Source organism: Clinocottus analis, unplaced genomic scaffold, assembly GCF_023055335.1.
Source record: "Clinocottus analis isolate CAN_PGR_092001 unplaced genomic scaffold, fCliAna1.0.p SCAF_7, whole genome shotgun sequence".
Taxonomy (NCBI): domain Eukaryota; kingdom Metazoa; phylum Chordata; class Actinopteri; order Perciformes; family Cottidae; genus Clinocottus; species Clinocottus analis.
In genome coordinates, this window is record NW_027176229.1 from 21,076,609 (window position 1) to 21,103,797 (window position 27,189).

At 49.6% G+C, this 27,189-nt stretch overlaps 1 protein-coding gene across 2 annotated transcripts in view; it reads left to right on the forward strand.

Annotated features, from left to right (window-relative positions):
* sema6a (sema domain, transmembrane domain (TM), and cytoplasmic domain, (semaphorin) 6A) overlaps positions 1–27,189 on the forward strand; it is a 100,918-nt gene that overhangs the window by 33,963 nt on the left and 39,766 nt on the right. For both annotated transcript variants that reach the window (XM_068604431.1, XM_068604432.1), the window contains exons 2-6: positions 10,973–11,162; positions 11,784–11,901; positions 21,682–21,742; positions 23,205–23,267; positions 23,901–24,002. In XM_068604431.1, the coding sequence (XP_068460532.1) occupies positions 11,063–11,162; positions 11,784–11,901; positions 21,682–21,742; positions 23,205–23,267; positions 23,901–24,002 (444 nt within the window). In that variant the 5' untranslated portion in view covers positions 10,973–11,062. The remainder of the gene's footprint in view (positions 1–10,972; positions 11,163–11,783; positions 11,902–21,681; positions 21,743–23,204; positions 23,268–23,900; positions 24,003–27,189) is intronic.

Sequence of the window (27,189 nt, forward strand, 5' to 3'; positions counted from 1 at the left end):
CGTCCTATTTATAACTTGTTGTTGCTTCAATGTGTCGAGGAGCCACAAACACATCTTAAGTTAACTGAGGTTAACGAAGAAATCCGGCCCGTACGACAACCCTCGAGGGAATTTGTTCACAGGCTCGTAGTTAAAATGCTAATGGTTTATTAGCCTACGCCGCTAGGTAGGATTTGTTGTCGATGCGTTCATCTTGCGTATAGATTTGTGTTATTCATAGCTGCTGCTTGCAATTGGCGCCATTGTAACACGCGTAACACACGGCTTCAGGGAATTTATTTTGCAAGCGTTGAATCTCAAAACGAGGCCTTCTAGTGCGGAGAAGTGTTTCACTTCCAACCGCTATTTGATTGTCGGAGGATGAGGGCTCGCCTGCAGCGAGCGCTGCGTTCCTGTTGCCGCGAGAAGTGTTTTACGGCCAGCGGGCGACAGACGTGCGAGTGTGTGGGTGTAGTGACACAACTGGTCTAATTGCACTGATTGGCTTGGCACTAATCAGGTTTAGAGACTGAGACGTTGGTTTCCTGAGGGATTGCATGCTTATATCACCTCTGTTGTGTCTCTTTTTCCTTCTTCTTTCTTTGCGAAACCTCTCGCCCTTCTACTTACGACTGGTTTCCGTTGCTCTCTCTCTGCTGCGGTGGGATTTACTGGCAGCCTTCAGACCAGTTCCCCGCGTCCATCGCTGTGCTTCTCGCATCGCACCTCATCTTTTGACATCCCCCGCGTAACGGCCCGCGACAATTCCCCGCCGAGCACGCGGACCGACGACGTCTGTTTGCAGCAGCACGCCGTGCAATGCGTTTTCTTTTTCGCGCATTTTGCTTTTGCGCTAGCATTAGCGGGGTCCGCCTCAACGATCCGCCTGCTCGGGCGTCCTCATCTCGTTCGTTACTTGGGAGCTGCATCGCTCCCACAATATGGTGGCTGGAGATAACGGCGCTCAGACACATTCTCTCTCCGCACGTCTGGCAACACAACAGCGTGGACAGTCGGCGGCCGCTCTCGGATTGAATGTCCCGTTTTTTTTGTTTTTTTTTTATTATCGGACATGATTCATAATGCTATTGGATATGATGCACGCAACGGAAAAACGAGATACTCCGTTATCAGCGTCACAATATCGAGAGCCATAATTGTGTTTCGTTTGTTCCCGCCCTCCATTATGAATAAATATCTTTCCTGTCACAGAGGGAAACGGAGTCGGCGGCATTTTTATTCCAGTTCTGCAGACGGTGGTGGTGTTTCGGTGCAGGGCCGTGCAGAGAGGAGGAGGTGAGGAACAGAGACAGACAATGAGAGACGGAAAGGGATAGAGAGAGAGAGAGAGAGAGAGAGAGAGAGAGAGAGAGAGAGAGAGAGACTAAGGAAGCGTGTGCTCGTGGGTGTGCTCTGCTCTCCCGTGACCCTCGGACAGCACATTACCTTGATGGAGATTAGCATCATGCTCGGTCAGGTCCGATAGGCCCGTCGCTGTGGAGCGGAAGGCCAGCTAGCCAGTTATCAGCGGGGACGCAGACTCAATCACTTAGCATAATGGAGCCGGCATCAAATGAGCGGGGAGCTCAACAGCAGCCACAACGACGACAACAACAACAACAAAAACGCCATTAACAAGAGCTGAAATGATTTTTCTCTGATGGTGATGTCTCCGGCAAATGAAATCATGCGACAGTCGCCGACTTTATGACCGAAAGAGATGAAGATGTCGCGTGTTATTTATGAGGTATTACGTGGCGTTTTAATAGCTTTCCGCTCCTTTCTTTGGTCTCGAAGACGCGGAACTGCTGTGTGACATCGCTGATCGTGCAGTAAAAAAACGGAAAAGGGTTGCAAAAGCTCGCTAAGCAGCAGCAGCGGCGGCGGCGGCGGCGGCAGAGGGAGGATGACACTCGGCACACAATGAGGCACAGATAGAGATTGTATCACACCTTGTAAAAAAAACGCCAAAGCACACCTATTATGAGGAGGCAGGAAGCCGCGAGATGCGAAAAGCTGCACCAGATGGATACGACGGCGGAAAAAGCATCACACCTCGCGTCGCGGTCCCTACAGGCCGCCCGCTTGTATCCTGTGTCGGCTGTTTCCAGTTGGGCTGCGAGGAGAAGAGAAGAACACAACAAATAACAGAGTTGAGCGTGGAAGCACATGCAAAAGAAAACCTGTGCTGGAAAGTAAATTCTTTGAGGCGTTTAGACCTCTTTGCCAGATGTCTTGAGATGTTTTCCAGTCGTACCGCAGCACAAGGTTAAACACAGCTCTCTGCTTCCTCCTCAAGGTCTCTCTGCCTCTGTCCGAGCAGCAGAGGTCGGTGACAGATACGGATGCGTATGATTTACATGCCTTCACACGTGCGTGCCGGGTTGATTGTAAACTTCATGGCTGCTGAGACAAAGTCCTGCAAGGTTTAAAAAGGAAACACAAATCCAATTTCGTTCCTCCATATCTCCTCGAGCCGGTTATATCCATAGTAGAAAACATTTAGTGAGCCGCCGTTTAATATTGACTTTGAGACTTTTTCTCATTTACAGTCCTGGCCTGTGGAGGAAAAAGGGGTTTAGTATCTATCAGTAACTCTTGTGCCAGACAGCTATTGTTTTATTGATTGTGCATCCTCTTTTATTTGTGGGAAAACGACCCCAGGAACACGCCGTCCCTCGGCCGCTCCTCTAAATACCCAATCTAATTTCAGTACTTGTGCATGAATTGCTGCGAGTCCGTCAAGCTTTCTCTCCTTCCTTTTTTCTTCTTCTTCTCCCCCCACCTCCATCTAGAAATGACAACAAAAATCATTTTAGGGCTCATGCATTTTGGATTTGGAAATACTTAACCAGAGACCCGCAGAAATGGATTTCTTCTGTTCTGCTTCTCCCAGCTGATGGCGTAGCCCATGTTTACTGAGGGCGAGGAGGCTTAAAAGTCCGCTCCGGCGCACTGACCAAACCGCATCGTCGCGTGTTTTTCGACCCCGAGCGGCCCGATTCGAGGCGCTACTTGACTCGGCAACCTCACGGGCTCGGAGTCGCAGGTCTGTGCCTCCGCGGCGTCGCCTGAAGGCGCCCCGCAGTCGGCCTCCGCAAAGCGAGTTTCCCGAGCAGAACGTGCATTACGCCGTGTGACAGTTTCAACACCCCCACCGCTGCTCCACGGGGCGCTGAGCTTCAGTCGTTCCATCTCTCTCTCTCTCTCTCGCACTGCGTGGAGTTAATGTGGCATTTAGCTCAGTGACATTCTGCCATTTTCTTTTCTTCTTTAATGCGATGTTTTGTCTGCTGCACCTCAGGAGGAACTCTGAGTCTCAGTTCGCATCCTCCAGCTCCCCTCTGCTCTTTGGACTTGGGGGGGGGGGTCAAACTCAACGCTGCGTTGCGTTACGGTCTCTGCACAACAAAATGCCCTCTGTGGATCGACAAAAGCGCGGCCGTATGTTACGACATCCGTGCAGTGAAAAGGGGATAAACAGGGCGATGTCGAACAATGCGAGAGGCAGGCGGAGGACTGTGTCATCAGACAAAAAGAGATAATTGGATCAAAGGGAGAGACGCAGAAGGCCGCGCGCTACCGAGCTCGTCCTTATCGGCAGCAATTTTGCGTTGCCCACACAGCTCTGTATCAGCCGCGTCCAGATTGATTAAGTTGCCCCGCTTGTATCATCTGGAGCGGTGATTGACAGGCCTGGAAGAGGCTCTGATATTTTAATGCGTAGCCTCGTTCTTTTTTGGAAGGAAGGGAAGGGAGGGGGGTTAAGCGTGTGTGTGTGTGTGTGTGTGTGATGTGAGTTGACTGTGTGTCACAGAGTGGGAGCTTGTTTTGATTCACAGATGCTATTTTTCCCCTCTAGACAAAGCAAAAAAAGAGCATGTTTTTCTTCTTCTTCGCTTTGAGATCTGTTCTCCCAGAGCTCAAGAAGCCATCTGGGCCTGGTGGAGGAAACAGGACGCAGCCATGCTAGCGTAGCCATGCTAGCGTAGCCATGCTAGCGTAGCCCTGCGAGGCTGCCACAGCCAGCTAAATGCTACCGTGGGCGGGCTGAACAGCGTCACAATGGCAATGCTCGTGGCGTCAAATGGAGGATTCAAAGGATTACAAGTAGTCCATCGTCGAAACGTTTAACCCCCCCACAAAAAACCCAGAAACGTCAACCTCATCTTGGTGCTACTGGGGGTCAGGAGGTCACCATCATCTCATCCTCTTGGGACCAATAATCTTCGAACAATCGATCAAAAACTTGTAGAGTCGTTTCAGTCTGGATGACCAAGCGACTTCTTCCAGAATATTCTGTTGTTATAAATGCATTTAATCTCCATTTATTCTGGGTTTTAATGCGTTGCCTACTCCTTGGTCATGTCTCAGGTCCTATTTTTTGTCGAGTGGTGAACCTCTTAGCTGTTAGGATGTTAGGAGAGCCGCCCCGGCAGCCTCACAAGTTCTTGACCTACTTTTAAAAACACAATCTAGCGAGTTCGTAGGTAGTTATCTCCTCTCATCTTCCTCCTCGGATGATATCTGCTGGTGGCGGTGGAGAGCGGGGGGGTTGGTGTGATGTCAGTTTACTTTGGATCATTCTCAGACACAGAACACCCATCAACCTCTCCTCCTCTTCCCATCTCGGCTTTGGCTATCTTTTCCTTCCCTTTTCCACTTCTCCCATCCTTCCTGTCCCCTCTCTCTCTCTTCCTTTCCTTTCCTTGGCCTCTTCTTGCACACTTTTATTTAACTTTGTCCCTCATTTCTAAAAAATCTGTGATGATTTGCTACAAAGAGTGTCCTCCACACATCCCCGAGTAAAGGATATCCGTTGCTTTTGCGAAAAAGATAATTGTTTTTAATGATTAAGGAGTACGGCGGCATGTCCAGGCCTAATGGCTTTTAGATCACAGAGGCAGAGTTATAAAGATAGCAGCTTATCGCCAGTCACTGAACCTCTTTGTTCGGTTGCAGTCCTTCCAAGTTGGCGCTTCGCCTCTGTTCTCTCGCCGCTCTTCGGTCCCTCGGTCCCGCTCGTCTTTTTGAGTCGTCTTTGGCCCGCTTCCACAATCAATCCGTCACCTCTTTAAAAAGGGAGACTTTCTTGCATTCAGTCTGCTGTTTGCAAACGGAGGGCCTGCAGCGACAGGGCGCCTTATTCATGTCCACTTCATTGTCTTTTAATAATCAAACCATGATGGATTGCACCCATGCAGATATGCATTTGAAAGCAACATCTAAAGGGACTAAAGATGGGGGATGAAAAAGGAGAACAAACACTAGCATGTTTATAATTTAGCGTAATAGCTCGAGGACGACTTGTAGGAGCGGGCCAGTGTGTGTGTGTGTGTGTGTGTGTGTGTGTATATTGAATGCTAGTTTGGCTGTTGTTAAAAAAGAAAAAGACAGACAGGTTCCTCCCTCTCCATTTCCTCCTCTTATCATGGCCTCCTGGGTTCAGGCAGACAGCTCCTCCTGTCTTTTCTCTCTGATTTATCAGGCCGAGGTTGACAAGTGTAAACACCTGCCAGAGTATCTTCCCCATTTGGGAGCCCGAGGTGGTTGGATATGTTCCATTTTTCATCCCATATGGTGAATGAATCCATTATTCTCGGCAGGCTCTTTCTCAACTTCTTTTGTTTCTCTCTCTCTCTCGACTTTTACGCCTCGCCCCACGGACGGTGGTCGAAATCAAAAATCTGTGTCCTGCAAATTTTTTTGCCGTTTGGCGTTCGTGTGTCGGAGTTGTTAAAGTGAAGGCTTTCTTTTTTTTGGTTCTCGTGGACGTTTTTTTTGTGTGTGTTGTTGTTCACACCGGCGCATAGCGCTGTGAGATTAGCGGCACAGCTGATACTTCTGAAATAGCTGGAAATTCCCCCTCTGTCATTCATCCATCTGTACCATCCCTTTGGCTTTCATTCAGTTCCAGCAATCATGAAAAAAGCAACGAGAAACAGGCCGAGCGCTCTCTCTCTTTCTCTCTCAGCGATGTTTTTTTACTGCGTTTATTCACGTTTCAAGGCTCCTCTCCGGTTAGTTTTTGGAGCTTTCAGCCTTCCCCGAGCTGCTCACCATGCAGATGACTTGAATTACCAAAAGGACTTTTCCGTAAACAACATTTTAATCGTCCACAGAACATGTTGTGAACAGTTTTCCCTGGAACGCCAACTTTCTGCCAGAGACATAGTTGTGTGTGACGGCGGTGTCTGTGGATCATCATGATCCACGGAGACAAATATGTTCCCTCATAATAATTTGGTCAAGCTAAACACTTTTATGACTTTACCGGAAAATGTCTGAACGGATGCAAAACTCACGAAACGGTCCTTCTGGCACACTGCTGGCGTAACTTTCAACAAAAGTTCAAATAAAGTTAGAAATAGCAGCCTCCTCCCCCCTCACATGTGGTGACTGACCACAGTTACGGACACATAACGGCGCGTTAGCCAGTAAGCTAGCGCTTCGCTTTGGCATCCCTGTCATCCGTAAACCCTTCAGCACCAATCTGTGGACGTTAACCAGACTGCCAAACATAAACACGAGCAGGCTGCGCCCGCATCAAAGCTGTCAGGCAGCATTTGAAAGAAGCTGCTGCTACCTTCATCTTGAACACCTCCTCCAGACCCGACATGATCCAGAAAAAAGCAAACACAACGAGTGCGTGGAGACACATCTATTCTACTCGCAGTAGTGACGACGGCGTGCAACCAACGTGGTTGGCCTCACCCAACAGGTCAACTATCCCGTACAGCTGTGCAGTGGAAAGCCACTTGTGGACATCTAGCAGCTATTCAGAAAATGTGTCAAGGACTCAAGTACACACTGAAGTACACACTCGAAGCGCAGTGATGGACGTGAAGTTTGCGGCGAGGAACACGCAGACACAAACCACAGAAGGAGTCCTTCAAGTTGTTTGTAACCGCCGTCCAGAATGAGAAATATCTTCTGAGCCGGTATGAAAAGTGAAAGCTTTCATTCTTTCTCATCGCCATCTGGTTTGCGAAAAAAAAGAAGTGAGATTGCATCGAACGTCTATGAGAAAATGACTTCTCACTCAATTTTATTACCTCCATAAACATTGCGAACACAAGTTTATGGTCTCAATTGCTAGTTTCAAGTCCTCGTCAATTCAACATCATGTTTATTTAGTAAATTATGGTCCCGTTTAGAGGACAATAGACCTTAAAGCAGGGTGCGCTTTAGGGGCGGGGCTCCCTGGTGATTGACAAGTCGCCAGCACGGCGGCGTCCAGTGTGAGAGTTGTCGGTGTTTTCAGTTCATTAAAGTGAATTGGTTGCCAAAAAAAAGTCTTATTCAGTGTTTGATTGTGGACTTAGCTCCACCCCCTCCTGTCACATGTGGTTGCAAGAAACCAAGATGGCGACGGCCAACATACCGAAGGCGAGGCTTCAAAACTACAACTAGTCACGGTGACTTCTTCCACTTCTTTTATAGCCTTTACGATCTGATCTGATGCCACTCCGTCGACATCATTTAACAAAACCCGTAAACTATCTATGAGAAGAATAAAACCACGATCGGATCTCTCTTAGAGGTCAGGAGAGAACACCAAGACGTCTTCCTCTCCATCCTGACAGAGGTCTTTGTCACTCCAGCGTAAACACATGTTGTGTTTGGCGCGTTTTGCTTAAAACAACGGACGCAGCGGATTTTCCTCCCGAGGACCGTCCCTAAACACATTCACACCATCACAAACAGGTCTGCTCTGAAGTAATTAAATGCTAGTCTCTCACTTCATTGCGCACTCTGATGGCTGGCACAGCGGGGAGGAAGAGGAGGAGGAGGAGGAGGAGGGGGGGCTTCAGGAAATGAATGGCTGGGACCTTCTCAAGATTAACTAGCTGTGTGCGAGTGTGCACGTTGGGAAAATCGGCCCCAACCGCACTTGATTATGTGCGTCTGAGATCCTGTTTTTTCAGTTTCCAAGACAAACTCAACGTGGGTAACATTTCCTTCCTGTTCCTCACCTGAAGGCCACCATGGCTGACCTTAACAAATGTGTGTGTGTGTGTTTAAGCTCCCGGCAGCCACAACTAACATGTTGATGCCTCGGCAGTAATGACCTCGTTAGGCCCGATAATGTGTTTATTGTCCAAACTAATGCAGTTTGGGGCGATTGGCCCCGCGGGGCCGCTCCCACTATATGGAGAAAGTGGCTTTTATGTTTATTTTCGTCATGTTTTCTGCTCTCAGCGGTGAGAAGTTTTGCTTCTTGCAAGGATACAAGATGACTGCATGTGTGTGTGTGTGTGTGTGTGTGTAGTTATTCCTAAAATGCCGTGGGTATGTAGAGAGAGACTCTGGGGGGGGTCCATGTGTTTTTATTACCTGCTGGTGGCCTCCTGCCAGCATCCAGCTTGATTAACTCACCCTTTTTTTACATCACACACACATGCACACATGCACACGTGCACACGCACACGCACACGCACACAAGCAGCTCCTTTATCACTGCGAGTGTGCGGGAGGTGTAAGGGAAAAGCAGCTCTGGTTCTCAAAATGTTATCTATTAAAAGCCTGAGGAGGAGGCACAGGGCTCCGTGTTACTCGTTATGTCGTCTCTTTGGTTTGCTTTTCAAGGAGAGCTTTTTACAAGAGAGGAAATCCACACACACACACACACACACACACACACACACACACTGCCACCACCACCTGTGCAAGTGTGGGGTTTTTTTTGTTTTTCGGTAGTGGATCATTTATAGTGAAGTTGGAGCACATGTCGAAGCTTTGACTCCCACGTGTTGACGGTCTCAGTGTGTGTGCTCGTTTAAAACACACAGTACACGGTAGCATTTTAGATCAGGATTCAACACACACACACACACACACATACACACGAGGGAGCAATTTGCTCCTCCACAACAACAAAAAAAAACAGCGTAATTCGGTAAAGACAGACTGCTCCTCACTTCCCCTTGTTACCCGTGTGTGGCAGCTGGAATTGCGAATCGGGCCGCTGACTGACTGAGGAAGGCTTCGGAGTTTCACTTAAGTCATTTTGCGCTCAATTGGCTTTGTGTAGCGCGCGGCGCTTTTGGCTAACGGCTCTTAGCGTCCGACTACGCCCCGCTGATAAAGACGGAGGAAGCCCGATCGATTCCCCCCCTCCAAGGTCCATTTCAATGATACGGCGAGTCATATCTGGAAAACATAGTTACAGAACGATTAGACTCCAGCGACAGATCGCATGTTGTTGCCCGCCGGCTCGCAGCCTCCATCCGTCATCCGCCGCGGTCGCTCCCTCGGGGCTAACCTCTCTCTCCGGCTCGCGCCACTTCCTGCGCATCCATCAGTCAATTACCGAAAGGGACTTCCTGAAGGAGGAGGAGGAGGAGGGAGGGGGGGGGTCAAGATGGAGTTTGAAGAACGCGTTTTCAGTCCCTCCTTTTCGAGGTTTGAGGAAGAAGAAAAAAAGCACGGGCGGTTTTCAACCTCCGCCTTCGCCGCGTGGTAAAGGTGACGCCGAGGGAAAATCCATTCGAGTATTTTTTAATTTATTTCTTCTCCTCTCTTTTCTCTCATAAAAAGATAGAGTGCCGTGCAAGACATAAAACAAGTGTGAGGATAGGGGGAGCGAGGGAAGGGAGGGAGGAGAGCGGAGCCAGCTCGTGAGATCAAGGTCGTTTCCAGGCTTTAGTATTGGTATTCTCCTCAGTGTTAAAGTGATTCTCCCAGTGAATACTGTTTTCATTCCTCCCCTGAATGAGATTCACAGGAGCATGGAGAGAGAGAGAGAGAGAGAGAGAGAGAGAGAGAGAGAGAGAGAGAGAGAGAGAGAGAGAGAGAGGGAGACATGGCAAAGAAAGGAGAAAGTAATTCCCCCCTCCTCTCTCTCTCTCTCCGTCCTCCCCTCCCCCCCTCCGTCATACAATGGCAAATGAAAATACAGCGTGGGATAAACAACTTTTATCAGACTGAAGCAAATGAAATCGACTCTTTTTTTATTCAATTCTCCATCCCTGAAGCATCCCTCGCTCTCTATCTACCCGGCAACATCTCACCCCTGCAGCTTCAACTGGTGAGAAAGAAAAGAAGAAGAAGAAAAAAAAAGTGCTTTATGCAGATTAAATGCTTTATTCTTGATTAGATTACAGACGCAATAATTGTCTCGGATGATTTATGGGTGTAATTTGTTGCCTCAAACTGCAGCGGGAAAAGCTCAGTTGCCATGGTTTGTGCAACGGAGACATTAGAGCAACACAATGCACGGCACCTGCTATAAAATCCATCTCAGTTGGCTCGCATCGCATTAGCAAATGAGCTTGTTGAGGACATTGCGTCCTCAAGGTAAATAATCAATCACATCCAGGTGCTTCTTCGGGCAGCGTCCCGCTAATTGAGTGAGAAGAAAGGAGTCAACAGACGAGGAACATGATACGGAGGAAAGGAAAGAAAGCAGGAGCCTGCCGCTGGTTCCTAAACCAAGTAGAGAGTTTAACAGCGACACACTGGCGCATATTTTATCTGCCTGTAGTTGAGTTGTGGGATGTGGGAGCGCTACTCTTCCGACAAGTGGGGGGAAATTAGGCACTTGCCGCGCCACCCGGCCCCATCTCCAGGTACCGCTGCTACTTTACAGGAGGGTTAATCTGAACGAGAGCTCTCCCACTTCACTAAGACCCTATCACACACACACACACACACACACACACACACACACACACACACAGAGAGAGAGCTCCTCTGCCTGACATCGATCTATGACGCATATTACCACCGTAATCCAATTAATTCAGGTTTCGCTTGCGACGCGCCTCACTTGAGTCATCGAAAAATGCACGTAGGAATGCATCTCTGACGGATTGCAACGGGCCGTGCGAAAAAATGCACCGGCAGCTAATTCAGGTGGACTTAAATTCATGTGGCTAACAATATTTTTGCAGCCTCTCACCCGCTTTGTTCCAGGAGAAAGTAATCGAGGGGGCAGTCGGGTGAAAACAGACTAGTTTGACTCATTTTGGTTCTGTCTGTCTGTGTGCAGGCTGAGGTAGATCTGTAGCAGAGAGGACCAAGCAGCACCAGCACCAGCAGCGGCGGCGGCGGCAGCGGCGGCGGCGGCGTTGGTGCGACCATGAGGTCAGAGGCCTTGTTGCTCTACTTCACGCTGCTGCACATAGCCGGGGCGGGCTTCCCCGAGGACAGCGAGCCCATCAGCATCTCACACGGCAACTGTAAGTTCACCCTCCTCCTCTTCTTTTCCTCCCGTCCTCTCATTACAAAGTCTTCCCTCGCTCCATATTCCCTCCACCGCTCTCTCGCTTGCCCTATGCCTTCGCTCCCCCACACACCCCTCCCGCCTCCCCCCTCTCTCCCTGAATGCACTTTTTCGGAGGCGTGGAGTGTAATTTGGCGCCCTCGAGGACAGTCCCTTCACACACACACGCTGCAAATGAAGGACTTTAAAGCGCCATTTGAAACGGAGCCCACCCCCCCCCCGACATCAAAGGGGGGGATAATCCGCTATTTTTCTGTCGGGGCTGTCCTAACGCTGTGTGTGCGATAGCGTAGACGCTGTTGCAGGCTATAAAAGATACGGCCATTGTTGCCTTCTGTTTCTCCGCGTGTCCTGCCCCGTCCTATGCTCTACATTGTTGGTTCAAACCAAAAGCGCTTACATCCAGAAGCCGCTAACAATAGAGCGCTAGCACGGCACAGCGCAGCGCGGTTTTCGGCCTGCAGTTTACGCTCAAACAGGAAAAGGGCCGCCAACAGCTGCGACCTTTGACCCCTTAAAACACACAAAGTGTCACTACTGTACTGCATTCATTTGTTTTCCGTCCTTCCCCTTGCAGACACCAAGCAGTACCCGGCGTTTGTAGGCCACAAACCCGGCAGGAACAACACGCAGCGGCACAAACTGGACATCCAGCTCATCAAGATCATGAACAGGACGCTGTACATCACCGCCAGGTGCGTGACCATCACTGTCGCTTGTCCTCTAGACAGAGAGGAGATGCTCGAATAGGGTTCGAGTGCTTTCCTTCCTGGAATGAACACGCAGGCCAACGTGGATTACGGTTAATTAAACTGAGCCAGCGCGGGTCCACCAGGATTATTGAGTCCTTCATCAGACGCTCTCATATTATCACGGCTGCTGATTGAAGTCACAGCGATGAAGGATTCTCATCATTGTTGCCTGTCGAGGATTGTGAATCCCCCGGTTTTTTTTTTGGTGCTGTTTCTCAACTTAACGACTGTTGGTTGGCCGTCGTTGAGCTGCACACCTGCACTTTGGAGCCCCATCGTGCTGTTTTTTCCTCTTTAAAATATTCTTTTTGGGATCAGGGGGGACTTGTTTGGAGCAAAATGCTGAGACTTTGAAGCACTTTGCAGTCTGGACTTTTTTTTACTTTTTTTGCTTTCATTACTTCTTTGTTGTTTTCTATTTTGAGTTTGCTCGTCTGCCAGAGACCCTCTTAACGCGTACCAATGTCCCTGCAGACTTGTGGTCTGTTTTCGTTTAAACAGTCAGGCAGATGCACAAACTCACACAGGCAAACACGCACATGGATACAAGCGGTGAGCATGAAACACTAACCTCAGAGAAGACGACTTCACATAGTCCACATTTAGGTGCTTGTAGACGGCAGATGAACTGTAACATCATAAAATTATCTTGACTCTTTATTTGTTGCCTTCACAAAATAGATTCCAACAAAAACTTCGTCACCGGCCTTCATCTTCATCGCTCGGCGTCTATCCGTCGATGTGTTTTTTTTTCACCTCGCGCGCGGCTTTAATTTTGCGCGACTCCTCATCTTTCAGAGATAATGTGGCTCAATCACACCACCTGGAGACCCGGAGAAAACCAACATTGTTTCTGTCTCCTCCGCTGTCATTGTTCTGTTGCAGACGTTCACGGCAAAGTGAGCGAGCGGTCCGTAAAGGCCGTCGGCGTTCGCGCCCGACGGGAAGGTTTTCCCGCCGTTTAAACGTGACGGACGGCGCTCGGAGCGGTCTTAATACAACGGATCCTCATCCGTTTGTTTTGTGGCTAATTAAGTGTCTTGATTGGATACTGTTAAAAGCCACACGAGCCGTCTTTCTTGGTTTTCCCTCCCGAGCATGTCAAATTAAGCGGCCGGGGGGAGGCCGCCGCTTTAAGTGGCAGAAGCTTTTGACGTATCTCTGGTCATTAAGAGGAGCTGCGAGGAGAGTGGAAAAGGCAACAGAGCGAACGAGTGAGCCTGTGAGTGTGTGTGTGTGTGTGTGTGTGTGTGTGTTGCCAGAGACTTTGGTCTGCCTGTCGCCCACCTGCTCCACATGAGGTTTCAAGGGGGCCTGAAGGGGTACGGGAGGGAAACGAGAGCGAGGGTTTATTGGAAGGGTGTGTTTGCGACTGTTTGTGAGCGTGTGTGTGTGTGTCTGTGTGTATGTGAAAGAGAGGGTGTGTCTTGCCCGCGTTAGTATGCCGACCAGTTGTCGCATGGATTTAAAAGTGATTTCTTGAGTGTGATCTGTGTGCATGTGGAGGTTCTTCGGGGGTCGGGCCAACGAAACACATGCCGGCGCGCCAGTTGGCGCGGATGCTACGGCGATAGCGCTCGAGTTGTGCGCCCGCACACGCGCCCGCGAGGTCACCTGGTCGCTCCCCAGTCGTACATACTTGCTTAAAGCAGACGGGAATGCGGACACATGGCCTCGAGGTATGCGGCCCCCCCCCCACACACCCTCACCCCTCCCACCCTTAAATAACCGGAGCGGCTGCCCCCGGATCAAACCGAGCCGGACGGCCGCCATTGATCCCGACAACGCTGGAGTCAATAACACGGCCGCGCACACAGAGATCCATCGCTACTAACAGGATATCGATGAAGACATGTACGAGTTGAATGACAAAGCAGTTTAAGGCAAACAGAAGAGACAATCGGCACTTCAGGAATCAATGCGAGAGCGGGGCCCGACAGTCGAACCCGGGCAAGTCTCAAGCTACGAAACAACCGACCATGCTGCAGGGAAGAAGAAAAAAACAACCAGGCGACATCAATAGTCGCTTTTATGACTGTTGTCCAGTCAAATGACTTGTTTATTCTCAGGCCAGCGTCTCACAGCTTTGCCATCATGCCTCTAGACCAGTGAGCCTCAGTTCTTGGTGCGCGGCAGCTCGCAGATGGCCGCTGTGAACGCGGTCCAAAGCTCAACACTGTTTCAGGCTGTTTTTTGAATGGCTGCACAGTGTATTAAGTCCCTTTCTGGCTCCTGTTTGGTCGCTGGCAATAAAATCACACGATTTTTTTTTTTTTTTTTAAAGCCGTGAGACGCATACAAACATAGCAACTGATGAAATTGTAAACAGACAAAAGTGGCTTAATCCACAGAGGGAGAGGGAGACAAGTCTTTGGCAGCGGAGGAGCTCAGCAACAGATGCAGTGATTGATAATTCATCCGCGGGTTGGAGGCTTGAATGAAATGTATTGATTTGGTGGAATCAGACGCTCTCTTTGCAGTGCTGTGTGCAGCCATAGTGGAGAACGGCCCCGTGTTGATGAGGTCACGGCTGTACCGCTATGTGTAAATTATCATTAGCCGTCTTGGACTCACACATATTGAGTGATTAGGCATTCAGCGCACGGCGAGTTTAGTCCCCTTAATGTTCCGAATCTTATTCCACGACTCGCTTTTCCATCAGGTGCGTTATCCAGAGGGACAGGACAGCCTGAGCAGACGCCAGACAGCTGTCGTTGTCATACGGAGGCCATCAAAAAGCCTCTTGTTTGTTCAGTTTTAACAAGACAGGCATCGGCATCGAGCATAGCGGGGATTTCTCTCGATTTTCCTCAAATATCTCGGCTCTTAAGGAGGAGGGATGAGTAACAAATCCCCTTTTACATCGCTCCCCGCACAGATGCAGACAGAGAACACACAGCTGAATCCGCGGGAAAGAGGGGTTTTGTTTGAGAAGTCACCCATCGGCTCACGTTCATCTGCTGTTTCACGGGGTTTGAGGCAATCAGCTGCACAGTATCCTCGAAAAAAAAAAACCGAGACGCGATGTGTGTTAAAGTGCGAGAGATGAACGCGAAAACTTCTCCACGCGCCGGCTCGCTGCTTTGTGTGGGGCTCCGCCGCCGCCGCCGCCATGCGCGTCCTGAGGTTGTTTAGCAGCAGAGTCACGCTCGGTGAAAGCGATAAACTGATCCTGAGGCAGCCAGAGACGGACGCGGGAGGATTCCTGTCCCACATAGCGGTGCGGATCTCACAGTTTAGGACACACTGTGTTGGGCCTTCGGGGGGAACTCATCACAGCGCTACGGGCGGATTTATCATTCTGATCTCTGGAAACACATATCTGTGTGTTTGTGTGCTTGAATGTGGGCCTATCTGTGTGTGTGTGTGTGTGTGTCTGTGTGGGTGTGTGGGTGTGTGTGTGTGTGTGTCTGTGGGAGGTCTAGTAATCAGAGAGTCAGACAAGAGTTTTATCCGATTATCTCGAGCACTTTATTTGGAAGTAAAGATGAAGGTGAGCTCACATGAAATATTGGTAATTATCTCACTCATTCCCCAAGAACGTGATGATATATATATATATATATATATATATATATATATATATCGATGAATAACCATGTTTGTGCAACTATAATTTCACGTGAAGCGCATGAGGAGAAGAGACGAGCAGGGAGCGAGGCAGTCCATACGTCATTTTGCTTGTGTGTGTGTGTGTGTGTGTGTGTGTGTGTGTTACTGTATAGCCTGCCTAGCGAGCGTGCCCCAGGTCTCTCCGCATGCAGGGCATAGTCGCCATTCTCGGCCCTCAGTCGGCTTTCACCATGGTAACACCGACCGCACTCCTGTTTACACCCCTCTATGAGGCTGGGAAGCATGGGAACCAAGAGAGAGAGAATGTGTGTGTGTGTGTGTGTGTGTGTGTGTGTGTGTGTGTGTGTGTGTGTGTTGGGAGGGGTGGAGAGCGAGTGAGAGACAGAGGGAACGATCACTGTGAGAAGAGTGGAGGAAGCAAAATTTGTGGCTGCACTTACACAGAGACACAAACACCCAAACAAAGACGCACAAACACACACACACACACACACACACAGACACACACGCAGGGGCTCAAAAATCCAGATTACCTTCCCCTCTGTCGAGTCCTGGGGAACAGTCGCGCCTCTGTGGCCGCGGTCCTTCCCTGTCGGGTCTCTTTAGGTCTCGCAGTGGAGGCCGCTGGAGTCTCCATTATTGTCGCCGCACCAAATCCTGTTAAAACCCACTAATGACGGGATTACACGCTCGCCGCCGCTCCCCCCGCTTCGTGGCGGCGGCGGCGACATCCAGCCACGTCCACAAAAGCTCGCAGCTCGCAGCTCCAGCGGTCCCAATCACCTGAATTAAGAAAAGTTGGACCGAAGTTTCCGTTTGAGTCGTTTGGGTTTTCGGGGTGGAGTTATAATCTTAACAGCAGAAAACTTTAGTTACACACGTGTGTCGTGTCTGATCCGTGGATCTACTGTGTCTTAGAAACACAACATGGCTTTACGTTAAAGTGTTTGGGACTGTCGCTCAGGGCGTGTGCTCACAGTTGGCGTGCACATCATTAATTCATCAGCACAATTTAAGTTATTAAGCTAACTAGATGGCAACAAATGGCTAATTATCTCTGTGTTTTCTCGCCTGGAGACGTGGGCGGGAGGAGGGGGGGGGGGATTCAATCGATGAATGTACAATGAGCCACATCTTTTTTATGCAGATCGTATGCAGGCCTGTCTAACTGCGCCTAAGTGTGCAAGCTGCAAACATGCACCTCACCCCACTGACCCAGACACACACACACACACTCACACTAAAAAACACACACTCACACAAAAAAAAAAGAGGAGATGTGGAGAGAATGTGGAAAACCCGTAATGAGAGTCTCAACCTTCGAAAAGAACAACCTGCCTCGGCTCAGGGGGGGTGAGTGAACTCTGGCTTGTTGTATTTCATGCCACCGCATCAGCGAGGGCCCCTCGGTGCCCTGGGCCCATTCAGCCCCCCCCCCCCCCCCCCCCCCACACACACACACACACACACATAGCCCAAAGGTGCCTGCTGGCTTCCGCGGTTCCCTCCCATCCACTTTGTGAAGAGGACTTGAACCAGGAGAAAGCCCAAAACAATGCACAATGGAGCCTCCTCTGCGAGCTCGTGATCCAGTTATGCAGACGGAGAGAGAGAGAGAGAGAGAGAGAGAGGAGAGAGAGGAGAGAGGTGGCCGCGCAGAAAAAAGAAAGCAAAGAAAGAGGGCCGGTGCACGGCACGGCCAAAGGTGCGGGGTGCATGCTAATGCCGTTTCTTTTTTCCCTGTTCCCTCACAAGATAGCTTGACAAAGGCCCCGGCAGATGGGCCGAGGCCGGGCCGGCCCGTCACCGCGGCTGAAATGCGCCGTAATGAAAACGACATTCTTCCGGCGCACAAAGCCCCCGGTTGTTCCCGCGGCCGCGCACGCCGACATGTCACGTCCGCCGCAGACCCCTCCATCCATGCCCACGCCGTGTCACACTCAGTCGCTCAGTCGCTCCACTGTCTTTTCGCCTTTCACGCTGACACCATGTTGGTGTCCGAGAGGATATTTGCAGACCTTCAGCCCCCCCCCACTCACGCATTTCTTCTTCTTCTTCTTCTTCTTTTTTTCGGTCGCTGAGTTTCGGGGAAACGCAAAAGAGCTCCCAGTGTCCCGCGCCGGTTGGCTGTCAAAAGGCTTCTGTTGTTTTTGTTTTTTTTTGTGTGCGTCTTTTTTCTCGGATTCTCACAGTGTTTCTCTTTCAAAAATATCACAGCACAGCCGCAAAAAACGGTTGCGCGAAGCCACTTTGTCGTCCTCGGGGCCCGTTTGATTCATAGTTTAGGATCTGGTGAGAGAAAAGAGGGTGACAATGCAGAGCGACATCCCTCGGAGGAATTTGGGGAAACAAAGTCACTTGTGGGAAAAAAAAAAACTCCCTCGTTTGAGGCGCCGCTTACACCAGATGCATAAACAAATATCGGCTTTTTAAACGCACATTTCAGACGGTTCAGATCGATATCAATGATGTGTGATGCAGTGTGGATGGATTTAAGACGACAGACGAGACATTTCTAGTAATTGATGATCGTTCTGATGGATCCATCTGACCGCGACGACGGCAACAAACAGCAAGAAGGGAGTTGAACCCATGTCAAAGAGGAAATGAACTGGCACTTCATGCTCATTTTAAATGCTTGCTTTAGTCACAAAACACACTCCTACGCCATGTTTCCTTCTCACAAACATTTTTTACAAGGGAAATGTGAATATGTACATCTGTAATGTAAATTGATTCCACTCTGGGAAACAATACACAATAAACAATGGAGCTATTTCCATATTGGGTGCATATAGGTTGTTGCATCAATGCTTTGCCACATCTTTGCCCCCCGACAAGACGTCATATTTAACTCCAGACCTGTTGTTTAGTCTGAACTATTCTCAGCGGGTCTTGAAGCGTGACCTCGGCTTCGGGCCGGGTCGGTCGGCGTCTCCTTCAAGGTTTTTTTTTCGACAGTCACAACACGCAAGACGCCGCGCAAACCTCGCACAAACCGCCTGGTTCAGATACCGACACGTCGTGGATCTACTGTGTTACAGAACAACGCGGCTCGTTGCTCAAGGGCACGTTGTTGTTGGCACGTCATCGTCTGCAGGATGTTCGGCTGCTGCAGATGTCCTGTGGTTTCCTGCAGGATAGTGGAGCCGCTTCGCTTTATGCATTTTAATTGAATATTTTGATCATTTAGAAATCATTTCAGGTGATTCTTTCACTGTGGAAGGAATATATTTGAGTGATTTAACGATTAATCAAGAACTTTATGGGTTTGTTGATCAATAATGTCAATAATTATATTACCCTAGAAGTCCAATAGTCACAATGGAGGGTGAACGCAAAGCTTTTTTGGGTGTCACACGTCAGATAACAACTGTGAATGGATCGCTTGTTTCCACGCTTCCATCCCTGCGAGTGGATTTCCATCGGTTATTAATTAAACGGAAACCGCCGGCTGACTGGAAGGAAGAAAATCAATTCTCAGACTTCAGGTTTGGCCTCGTAAAAAAAACCAAAAAAAAAAAACGTTCACAATAATGTTACCTCAACTGGATTGGTAGTTAATGGCCTTCGCCGTACAATACCGCCGTTGTCGTCCCGTGAAGACCGTGGCTTCACTCTTCTCTTTCTTCCTCCATACGACACACACACACACACACACACACACACACACAGCAGAATGTGTCGTTGTATGAGTTCAGGTGCAGTGGCGAGGAAGGGAAAGGGTGCGTATGTGTGTTTGTGTTCACATGATGGGGTAAAAGGGACGCCGGGGTGGGGTTAGAGAGGGGGGGGGGGGGGACTGTAAGGGGGGCGTCTCCTTGCACATGTGTGTGTTTAGAAAGCTGGTGTTGACACAGACACAGCCGCTCCATTGTCCGTCTCCGACTCCAGTCAGGATGTTTGAGGGACGCCTCATCGCTCGGCTCGCTCTAATCTCAGCTGGAACCAAAAAGCAAAAAGAAACCTCGCGGCTGGACGGCCCTCAAGGTCGCCGTCGGGGGGGAGGGGAGGCGGGACTAAGGCTGTGGAGCATATATATATATATATATATATATATATATATATATCTATAGCGGGATGGTTACCAGCCATACGTGCGCAGCAGTCGATTGCATATTAGCCGGTTTTAAAATTGCAGGCAGTGAAATAACCCACTGGGATTACACTAAATCCGCCAAGTAATCCTCTGATTTGATAGCTTTTCATTTAGTTTGGTCTTTTTTAATATAAAGTTTGAGTCTTAATATAAAGATATAAATGAAGTTCAATTAGCGACTTTGCTGAACATTTCGGCGTGATCAACCGTCGTCTGTTCGCTCCTTTTTATCTAAAACGGTGTGGATTTTTTTTCCATTTCTTTCCACGGTTGCCCTTTTAATAATCCCGTTGACTGTAGCCACATGCTGGCGCTTCCTGTTACTGTACAGCAAGGTTAAAAAGAAACACTAAAACAGGAAGGGGGGGGCGTTCAGGAACCCTGGAAATTCAATCCAGATCAATTAGCCGGAGCGGTGAAACGGTTTCGCTGTAATGAAAAACATCTCGCAGCAGCAGCGCGCTCGATTTCTGGCGCCCGAACGAGAAGTTAAATCTCAGAAGGAACGTGGCGAACATCCCAGTGACCTGTGGCTGACCTCCTCCTTTCCCTTTTTTCTCCTTTCATGGCTGAATATGACATTTTAATTAACATGATTTATTAAAGAACAGTACAATATATATTTAACCTTTGACCCTTTAATGGATTCAATGCAATATTATCTGCACGGTCCACCTGCATGATCTTTTGTATCATCTAGCGTTCATACTGGAATATGTTTAATTAAATGCACATCTATAGTGATCTATTAGTCACATGATCAGTGGACTTCACGCCCGGTGAGGTGAATGAAGCACGATGTGCTGAGTTTAGAGCTCACCTGGAGTTTTTCCGGCGGATGATGTCGTCTCTCCTTTGGCCTCACCGGAAACCTGTCGTCTCCCCGTTGAAGGAAAAGCGTTGCCGTTTGCTCAATTTCAACCTGCTCTCCAGGATTAATTATTCAATTTGGACGCCGTGGCCGATAATGCGAAGTAGACCGTGTGTTTCTTCTCTGGAGGAGACGGCGGCGGCGGCGGCGGCGGCGGCCCCCAGGAAAGCGATATAAGTGGATTCATTTCAGACATGCCTGTTCCCTCCCAAGACTTTATTAGATTTAGTTAATGAGAGCGAGCGAGGCGGCGCTCGGCTTGCCGGAGCGCAGGTCGAGGGAGCCGGGAGCGTAATTAAGCCGCGAGTCTGACGCCGCCGCTGTTGCGCACTTTGATTAAAAAACACGTTCGCCGGCTAATCTCAGACAAATTAAAGCGGTTACGTCGCTCGGCGCGGTCACCTTTTGGTGCGTAAAACCCCCTCCTCCGTCTTTCTTTCTCTTTCTTGTGTCTCTCACACCTTCTTCTCCCTGTCTGCGCCCTTAATTCTCGGCGGTAAGTAGGTGCCTGGGCCCGATACCAGCCGGAGAGAGGCAGTTCACCCCCCCGCCGCCTTGTGGGTTTTATGTCTTCCATATGCCCGGCTGCGGCCTGCGCGGCCTCCACAGGAGAAGCCTGTGCGTCTCGCAGGCCGGCGCGCACACACAGGTCTTCTTGTCCGAGCCGTAACGAGTGTCGGGGTGGATTTCCTGTGGCTCAAACACTCGGCTTAATTGACCTGAACAGCTCTGAGTGACTTGGCACCTCCCGTCTCAACCCTTCCCCTCCACCCTCCTCCACCCCTCCACCTCCTCCACCCCCTCCTCAGGACCTTTCTGCGTGGACAAAGAGGCTTTTGTCCCCGGGCCTGCGCCACAGCGCTCTAAACCTTTGTCGACTGTTTCTGTCTGACAGAGCAAATAGCTCTGGCCTCCTTTTGTTTATTGTCATTTTTTTTTTTTTTGGAAGTTCGAACAAAGTTTATACAAAGACCCCTTTTTTTTTTTTTTCTTTTCTCCGACGTGGTTTGCTGCCCGCGGGGGGTTAAAGCAGACAGGAGATGGGTTGATTGTTTGTTCCATTTTGTTTTTTTTGGACTGTCTGCTGCTTGTCTTGACTCTTATCTTCTCATCTCTCTCTCCTTTCTCCCTCCCTCCCTCCTTCCCTCCCTCCCTCCTTCTTTCCCTCCCTCCCTCGCAGGGATCACATTTACACGGTGGACACGGACACTGCCAGCGGTGACGAGATCTTTTTCAGTAAGGTGAGTGAGACGTCCGGCTCTCTGAGGACGCCTTGTTCTCGGACGCCTTGTTCTCGGACGTGAGCGTCAACGTAACCCTAATGACTCGCCTCCTGGGTGCCACCGTGTGTTTTTTGTGTGTGTGTGTGAGCCTGCACGTGTGTGTATGTGTGTGTGTGTGTGTGCGTGTGTCCTACTCACCCACTCACCGGCGTGAGCCTCGCCAAGCTCGACGCGCTGACCCCGTTCAGCAGATTATCCAATCAATCAGCCGGCGAACCACCTGCGTCATCCGCGCTCGTCAGCAGCGGGACAGAAGAAGAAGAAGAAGAAGAAGAAGAAGAAGAAGAAGAAGAAGAAGAAGAAGAAGAGTTGATGAGTGTACATGTGTGTTACGGAAACTGGCAGGAGGAAAGAGAGCGAGGGACGAATAAAAAAGAGGGTACGACGAGATGAATTGCGAGGAAGGAGCTCTCATTGTTTTCTGATTATTCAGAGAGCGCCTCATGTTTACACGGGCCCCTCAGCTGTAATAACCCGCTCTCCATTCCAATCTCGCCACTTCTCCTTCGCCATCGTTTCTTTCTCTCGACGTAACGCACGCCGACAGAATTCAAACAACACCGTGTGTGTGTGTGTGTGTGTGTGTGTGTGTGTGTGTGTGTGTGTAACAACGCCGCCGTCCCTCCACCTCAACCCCGCTTCAATGTCAGCGCCCGGGCGAGCGGGTCCTAATGAGAGCCGGGCCGCAGATGAAAGGCCAAAAATGGAAAGACGCGCCGATTGATTGATGACCGAGCGCTCTTTAATCAGCGGCCCGGGCGCCCAACACGCTTGTAGGACAGCGGCGGCCTGAAGCCGCCAGATCGGCGCTGACCCTCAGGCCACGCGGGGGTGGAAAGGACGGGGAGGGAGGAAGGAGGAGGGAGGAGGGGGGAGGGAGGAGGGGGGAGGGAGGGGGGTCGCCAGATATAACTTAGCACTGACTGATAAGTGTGTGTGACAATGAAAGAGGCCGGGGGAACGTTTTGCGTTTGTGGACTGGCAGTCAGGCGTTTGCTACTGCAGACCTACAGGCCAAGGCCGTGTGTGTGTGTGTGTGTGTGTGTCTGTGTGTGTCTGTGTGTGTGTGTGTGTGTGTGTGTGTGTGGTCAGCCTATCAATCCACAGAAATGAGCTCTCGGCTCTGAGGCGGGATCTGTCCTTGGACAGACTCCGCTCTGATCCGGGGTCAGTGTCGTATTTCCTCCTCCGCTGTTAGCGAATTAGAAGTTCAAGGAGGTAAACCAATCTGCAGCCAGCGCTTAGTGCAGAGTTCACCTCGGAGCAGGTGCTTCATTAGGGGAATCGATGACAGGAGCAGCTCAGATGATGATTATTGATCACAGTATGGATTGGTTATTGACCTCGATGCTTTCTGCCTTCTGGTTTTTTTTTCTTCTTCTGCTCTTCTCTGATCATATTTTATTTTTTCTTTCACCAGAAAATGACATGGAAGTCCAGACAGGCAGATGTGGACACTTGCAGAATGAAAGGGAAACATAAGGTAGAGAAAACACACACACACACACACACACACACACACACACACACACACACACACACACACACACAAACACACACAGCAACTTCATTTATAGAACAAATGTCACCCTATTCATTCACAAAGCACTTTAGAGCAAATCAGACTTTATACAATGCGGAAAAGCTGTAACAGACATCATTTATCACGGTCCCTCACACACACACACACACACACACACACACACAAACACACACACACACACATAGGTTTAATGACTCCCTGCAGCTCATAACATTTTCAATCGACAACAATATTCAGACTGTGTTTTCTCTGTCGTCGCCGTGTACGTTCTAACAAAACTGTGAAAATGAATAAAGATTTCATTAATGCGCCGTGAGGAAATGTTACATCTCATGATTACGCGCTCGATGTTTGTTTCGCATGCCTCCGCCTCGTCTCCGGAGCGCTGCATGTGGTACGAAGGAGAGAAAGACAGAAAGAAAGAAAGACAGAAAGAAAGAAAGAAAGGAAGAAAGAGGCCCTTGTTAAAATAAAGACACCTCATGTAGCTTTCAGTGTGAAAGTGTCTCTGATAAAAGCTGCTGATGACTCGTGACTCATGCCTCTCTCCGTCTCTTCCTGCACCACCTGAAGGACGAGTGTCACAACTTCATCAAAGTCCTCCTGCAGCAAAACGACGACACCTTGTTTGTGTGTGGGACAAATGCCTTCAACCCCTCCTGTCGGACCTACAAGGTACACACACGCGCACACACACTCACACACAGGTAACACCAGCTCTGCGTTGCTCTTTGACCTTTTAAGAACACAACGGCTGACCTTCGTTACACATGTGTGCACGGCGTCTCTTAAAAAAAAACTCCTCTTTCCTCTTTTGATTCTTCCCTCTGTCACACACTCCGGGATATTGTTTTGTTTAAAAGGTGTGTGTGTGTGTGTGAGGAGGGGGGAGAGAGGTGTGGAGTGATGGACATAGACGGATGACTTTCACAACTCAGCAGGCCCTCCTCCCATGTCTTTATCTCCAGGTGTACTTTGACACGCTCGATTTAGAAGCGGAGAAACCTAACGACCGAGAGCGCCGTCTCGCATACGCACTGACTCACTGAAGGCGGAGGCCTGAAATCCGATTCGACCCATCCCACCCTACACCCCACACACCCCCCACACACCCCCCACTGCGAACAGCTCGTATTCACGGGGCAGGTCTGGAAGAGTTTCAAACATTCCTTCAGGAGAAACAAAAGCCAAGAAGAAGACGCGTTTCGACGATGAGGAGAGCAGGTTGACGTTGAGATCGGCCTGATGGACGCACATAAAGACGTCAAGAAGAAGAGGGGGGACGGGGCACTGGCATACAGTGAAGCAGATGGACAAATAAAAAAAAGAAATAAGAATACAGGCAGATGGAAAGACAGATATTAAAAGCAGATGGGCTGCTTTCAAACTAAAAAAGTGATTTCTGTGACGTGAATCTGAGCTCGTATGCTAGCCGAGCTGCAGCGGCTAGCCTAGCGTTAGCACAGCAGCGCGATCCCCATGGAAGAAGATTCACTGGTCGTCACCAACAATATGCATCCAACTCTGAGCGACGTGCTGGGAACAGAAACAGCTCGGACCTGAAGGATGTTATTGTTGTCGGGCAGAAAACTCTCATCCTTTTCAGATCCCTTGGATCGGGTCACCAGAGGAACGAGACACTCCGTGGTTTTGGCACACAGACTGACTCCTCCCGCAGAGAAACGGTGGAAATTGATGTCCCCGTGTTCATCAGGCGCCTTTGGCTTTTAAAAACAAAAAGTCTTCCTCTGGTTGTGGTGGCAAAGTTTTGCCGGAGTGTCGTCGAAGCGTCGAAATAACCACAAACACACACGCGTGTTGCCTTTCCCCGACATTAAAGTCGACGCACGTCGCACATGAGTCGCTGCACACGACGGCCGATGTAAATCTCTGAGATGATTTTGAAGGGAGAAAACGTTTTCATGGCATTCAAGAGGGCGGGTCTCCTTCAAATGGTGGTGTGTGTGTGTGTGTGTGTGTGTGTTTTTGTGTTTCAAAATTGCTCGCTCCAATTAGACCCCGTATCAGTGAGTCATTAATGTGCCTCCGACTGCTCTTTCCCTGGAAAAAAAAAGTCATTTCGCCGACACACTGACTACACTGTAATTATTTTTGGGTTGAATGAAATCGCCATTTTGAGTCCGGGGAATAATTGAATCAATGTGCCGTGACTAAATTCAAATGAAATGTAAAGGCTGTCAAAGGAAGACATTGAAGGCATTTCACATGTCGTACTGTTAGAATTCAAATGTCTGGGCACGTGTGTGTGTGTGTGTGTGTGTGTGTGTGTGTGTGTGTGTGTGCATGCACCCAAACAAACATTGACAACTGTGCAAACAGACACACATTTCTACAAAAATCATTAAGACCCACACACACACACACACACACACACACACAAACATTGTATGCGGGCAGGCTGACAGGCTCTCTGGGCAGATACCAGGCCTTTGATGGCGTGCTGGGTTCATCCATTCTGCTTGGTAAAAAAAAGTGTGTGTGTGTGTGTGTGTGTGTGTGTGTGTGTGTTTGTGGTTAAATCCACCTTGGCCACAGTTGGCCTCTCCATCTCCCCAGTGTGACAGCGCTGAAAAGAGCTTCTGTTTCGGGGCCGGCCTCATCCCACATTAATCAACAGCGCTGCGAGGGCGAGCCGGAGAGGGGAGGGTGGAGGGAGGGTGGAGGGAGGGTGGAGGGAGGGTGGAGGGGGAAGAAGGGATACAGATACACCCCCACGCTGTCTCCTCCTGCGACACCTTTCCAACACGCTCTCCTCATTAGCTTCATCGTACCGCCCCTCACCGCGCGCCGTCAGCTTCCACATGCATGCACACAAAAAAAACACACACCGAAAAAAAAAACACAGACACCTTGGCAGCCACGGCACAATCCTCTCCCCCCGGGCACCACACTGCACCCAAGTCCCTTTTCTTTTTCTATTCATCTTCCCCCTCTCTCTCTCTCTCTCTCTCTCTCTCCCTCCCTCCTTCCCACCTCTCCGCCATCTTCACCCCTCCGTTGCTTTCTCCCTCCGTCACATCCCTCGCTGTGTTGTGATAATAAACGCCCCATCCAGCTGGGCTGATCTACGACTGGAGTCGGTTTCATCGCCTGTTGCCGGGCGATGCTGGGGGGCGAGGAGGGGGAGGTTTTGGGTGAGGGGGGGTCTTGGGGGGGAGGACGGGTCCTCGACTTGATTTCGGTGGACTGGGAAAATTCACGTGGGAATAATGCAAGCGGAGGGACAAATACGCCCACACATGCCTCTGTATACTGCAGCTCTTCTGGAAGATTGACAGAAAAAAAAAACATCAATCCCAAGAAAGACAATAATAAACAGTGTAAAATGTATTTCATTGATGATTGTGCATCAGTCAGGAAAATTGTTTTGACAATTATGTACATAATTAATGAAATTACTGTCATATTTGTGCAATGTTAGCGCAATCTTTTCTGGAACAACATGGTAGCCGTCGATTCTGGTCTTTGTTGCAAGTCGTGCCCTTCTCCCTTTTCTCCTATTTCTACAATAAAAGTGGAAAATACCGCCCCAAAAAGAGGCCAGAAAGAAAATTCAATACCGACATATTTCCGTTAACAACTGCAAAGACTATGGTTTCAGGCTCTGGGGTAAAAATAAAAATAAAAAGGTGGTCAAGGGAAGCTCCTCCCATGGTTGCAGAGAACTGGGCCATGGCCATTAATCTCTCAGGGAGACGTGTCCTTGTTTGGTTTACGCAACAGCTCCTGGCCCAGGTGTGAACTTGTGCACCTGACCTTCTTAAACAGTAGACGCAGGAGGAGGTCGCGCAGGTGTGTCCATGTGGATCGCATGCAAAGAAATGTGCAGAAGGGAGGGGTC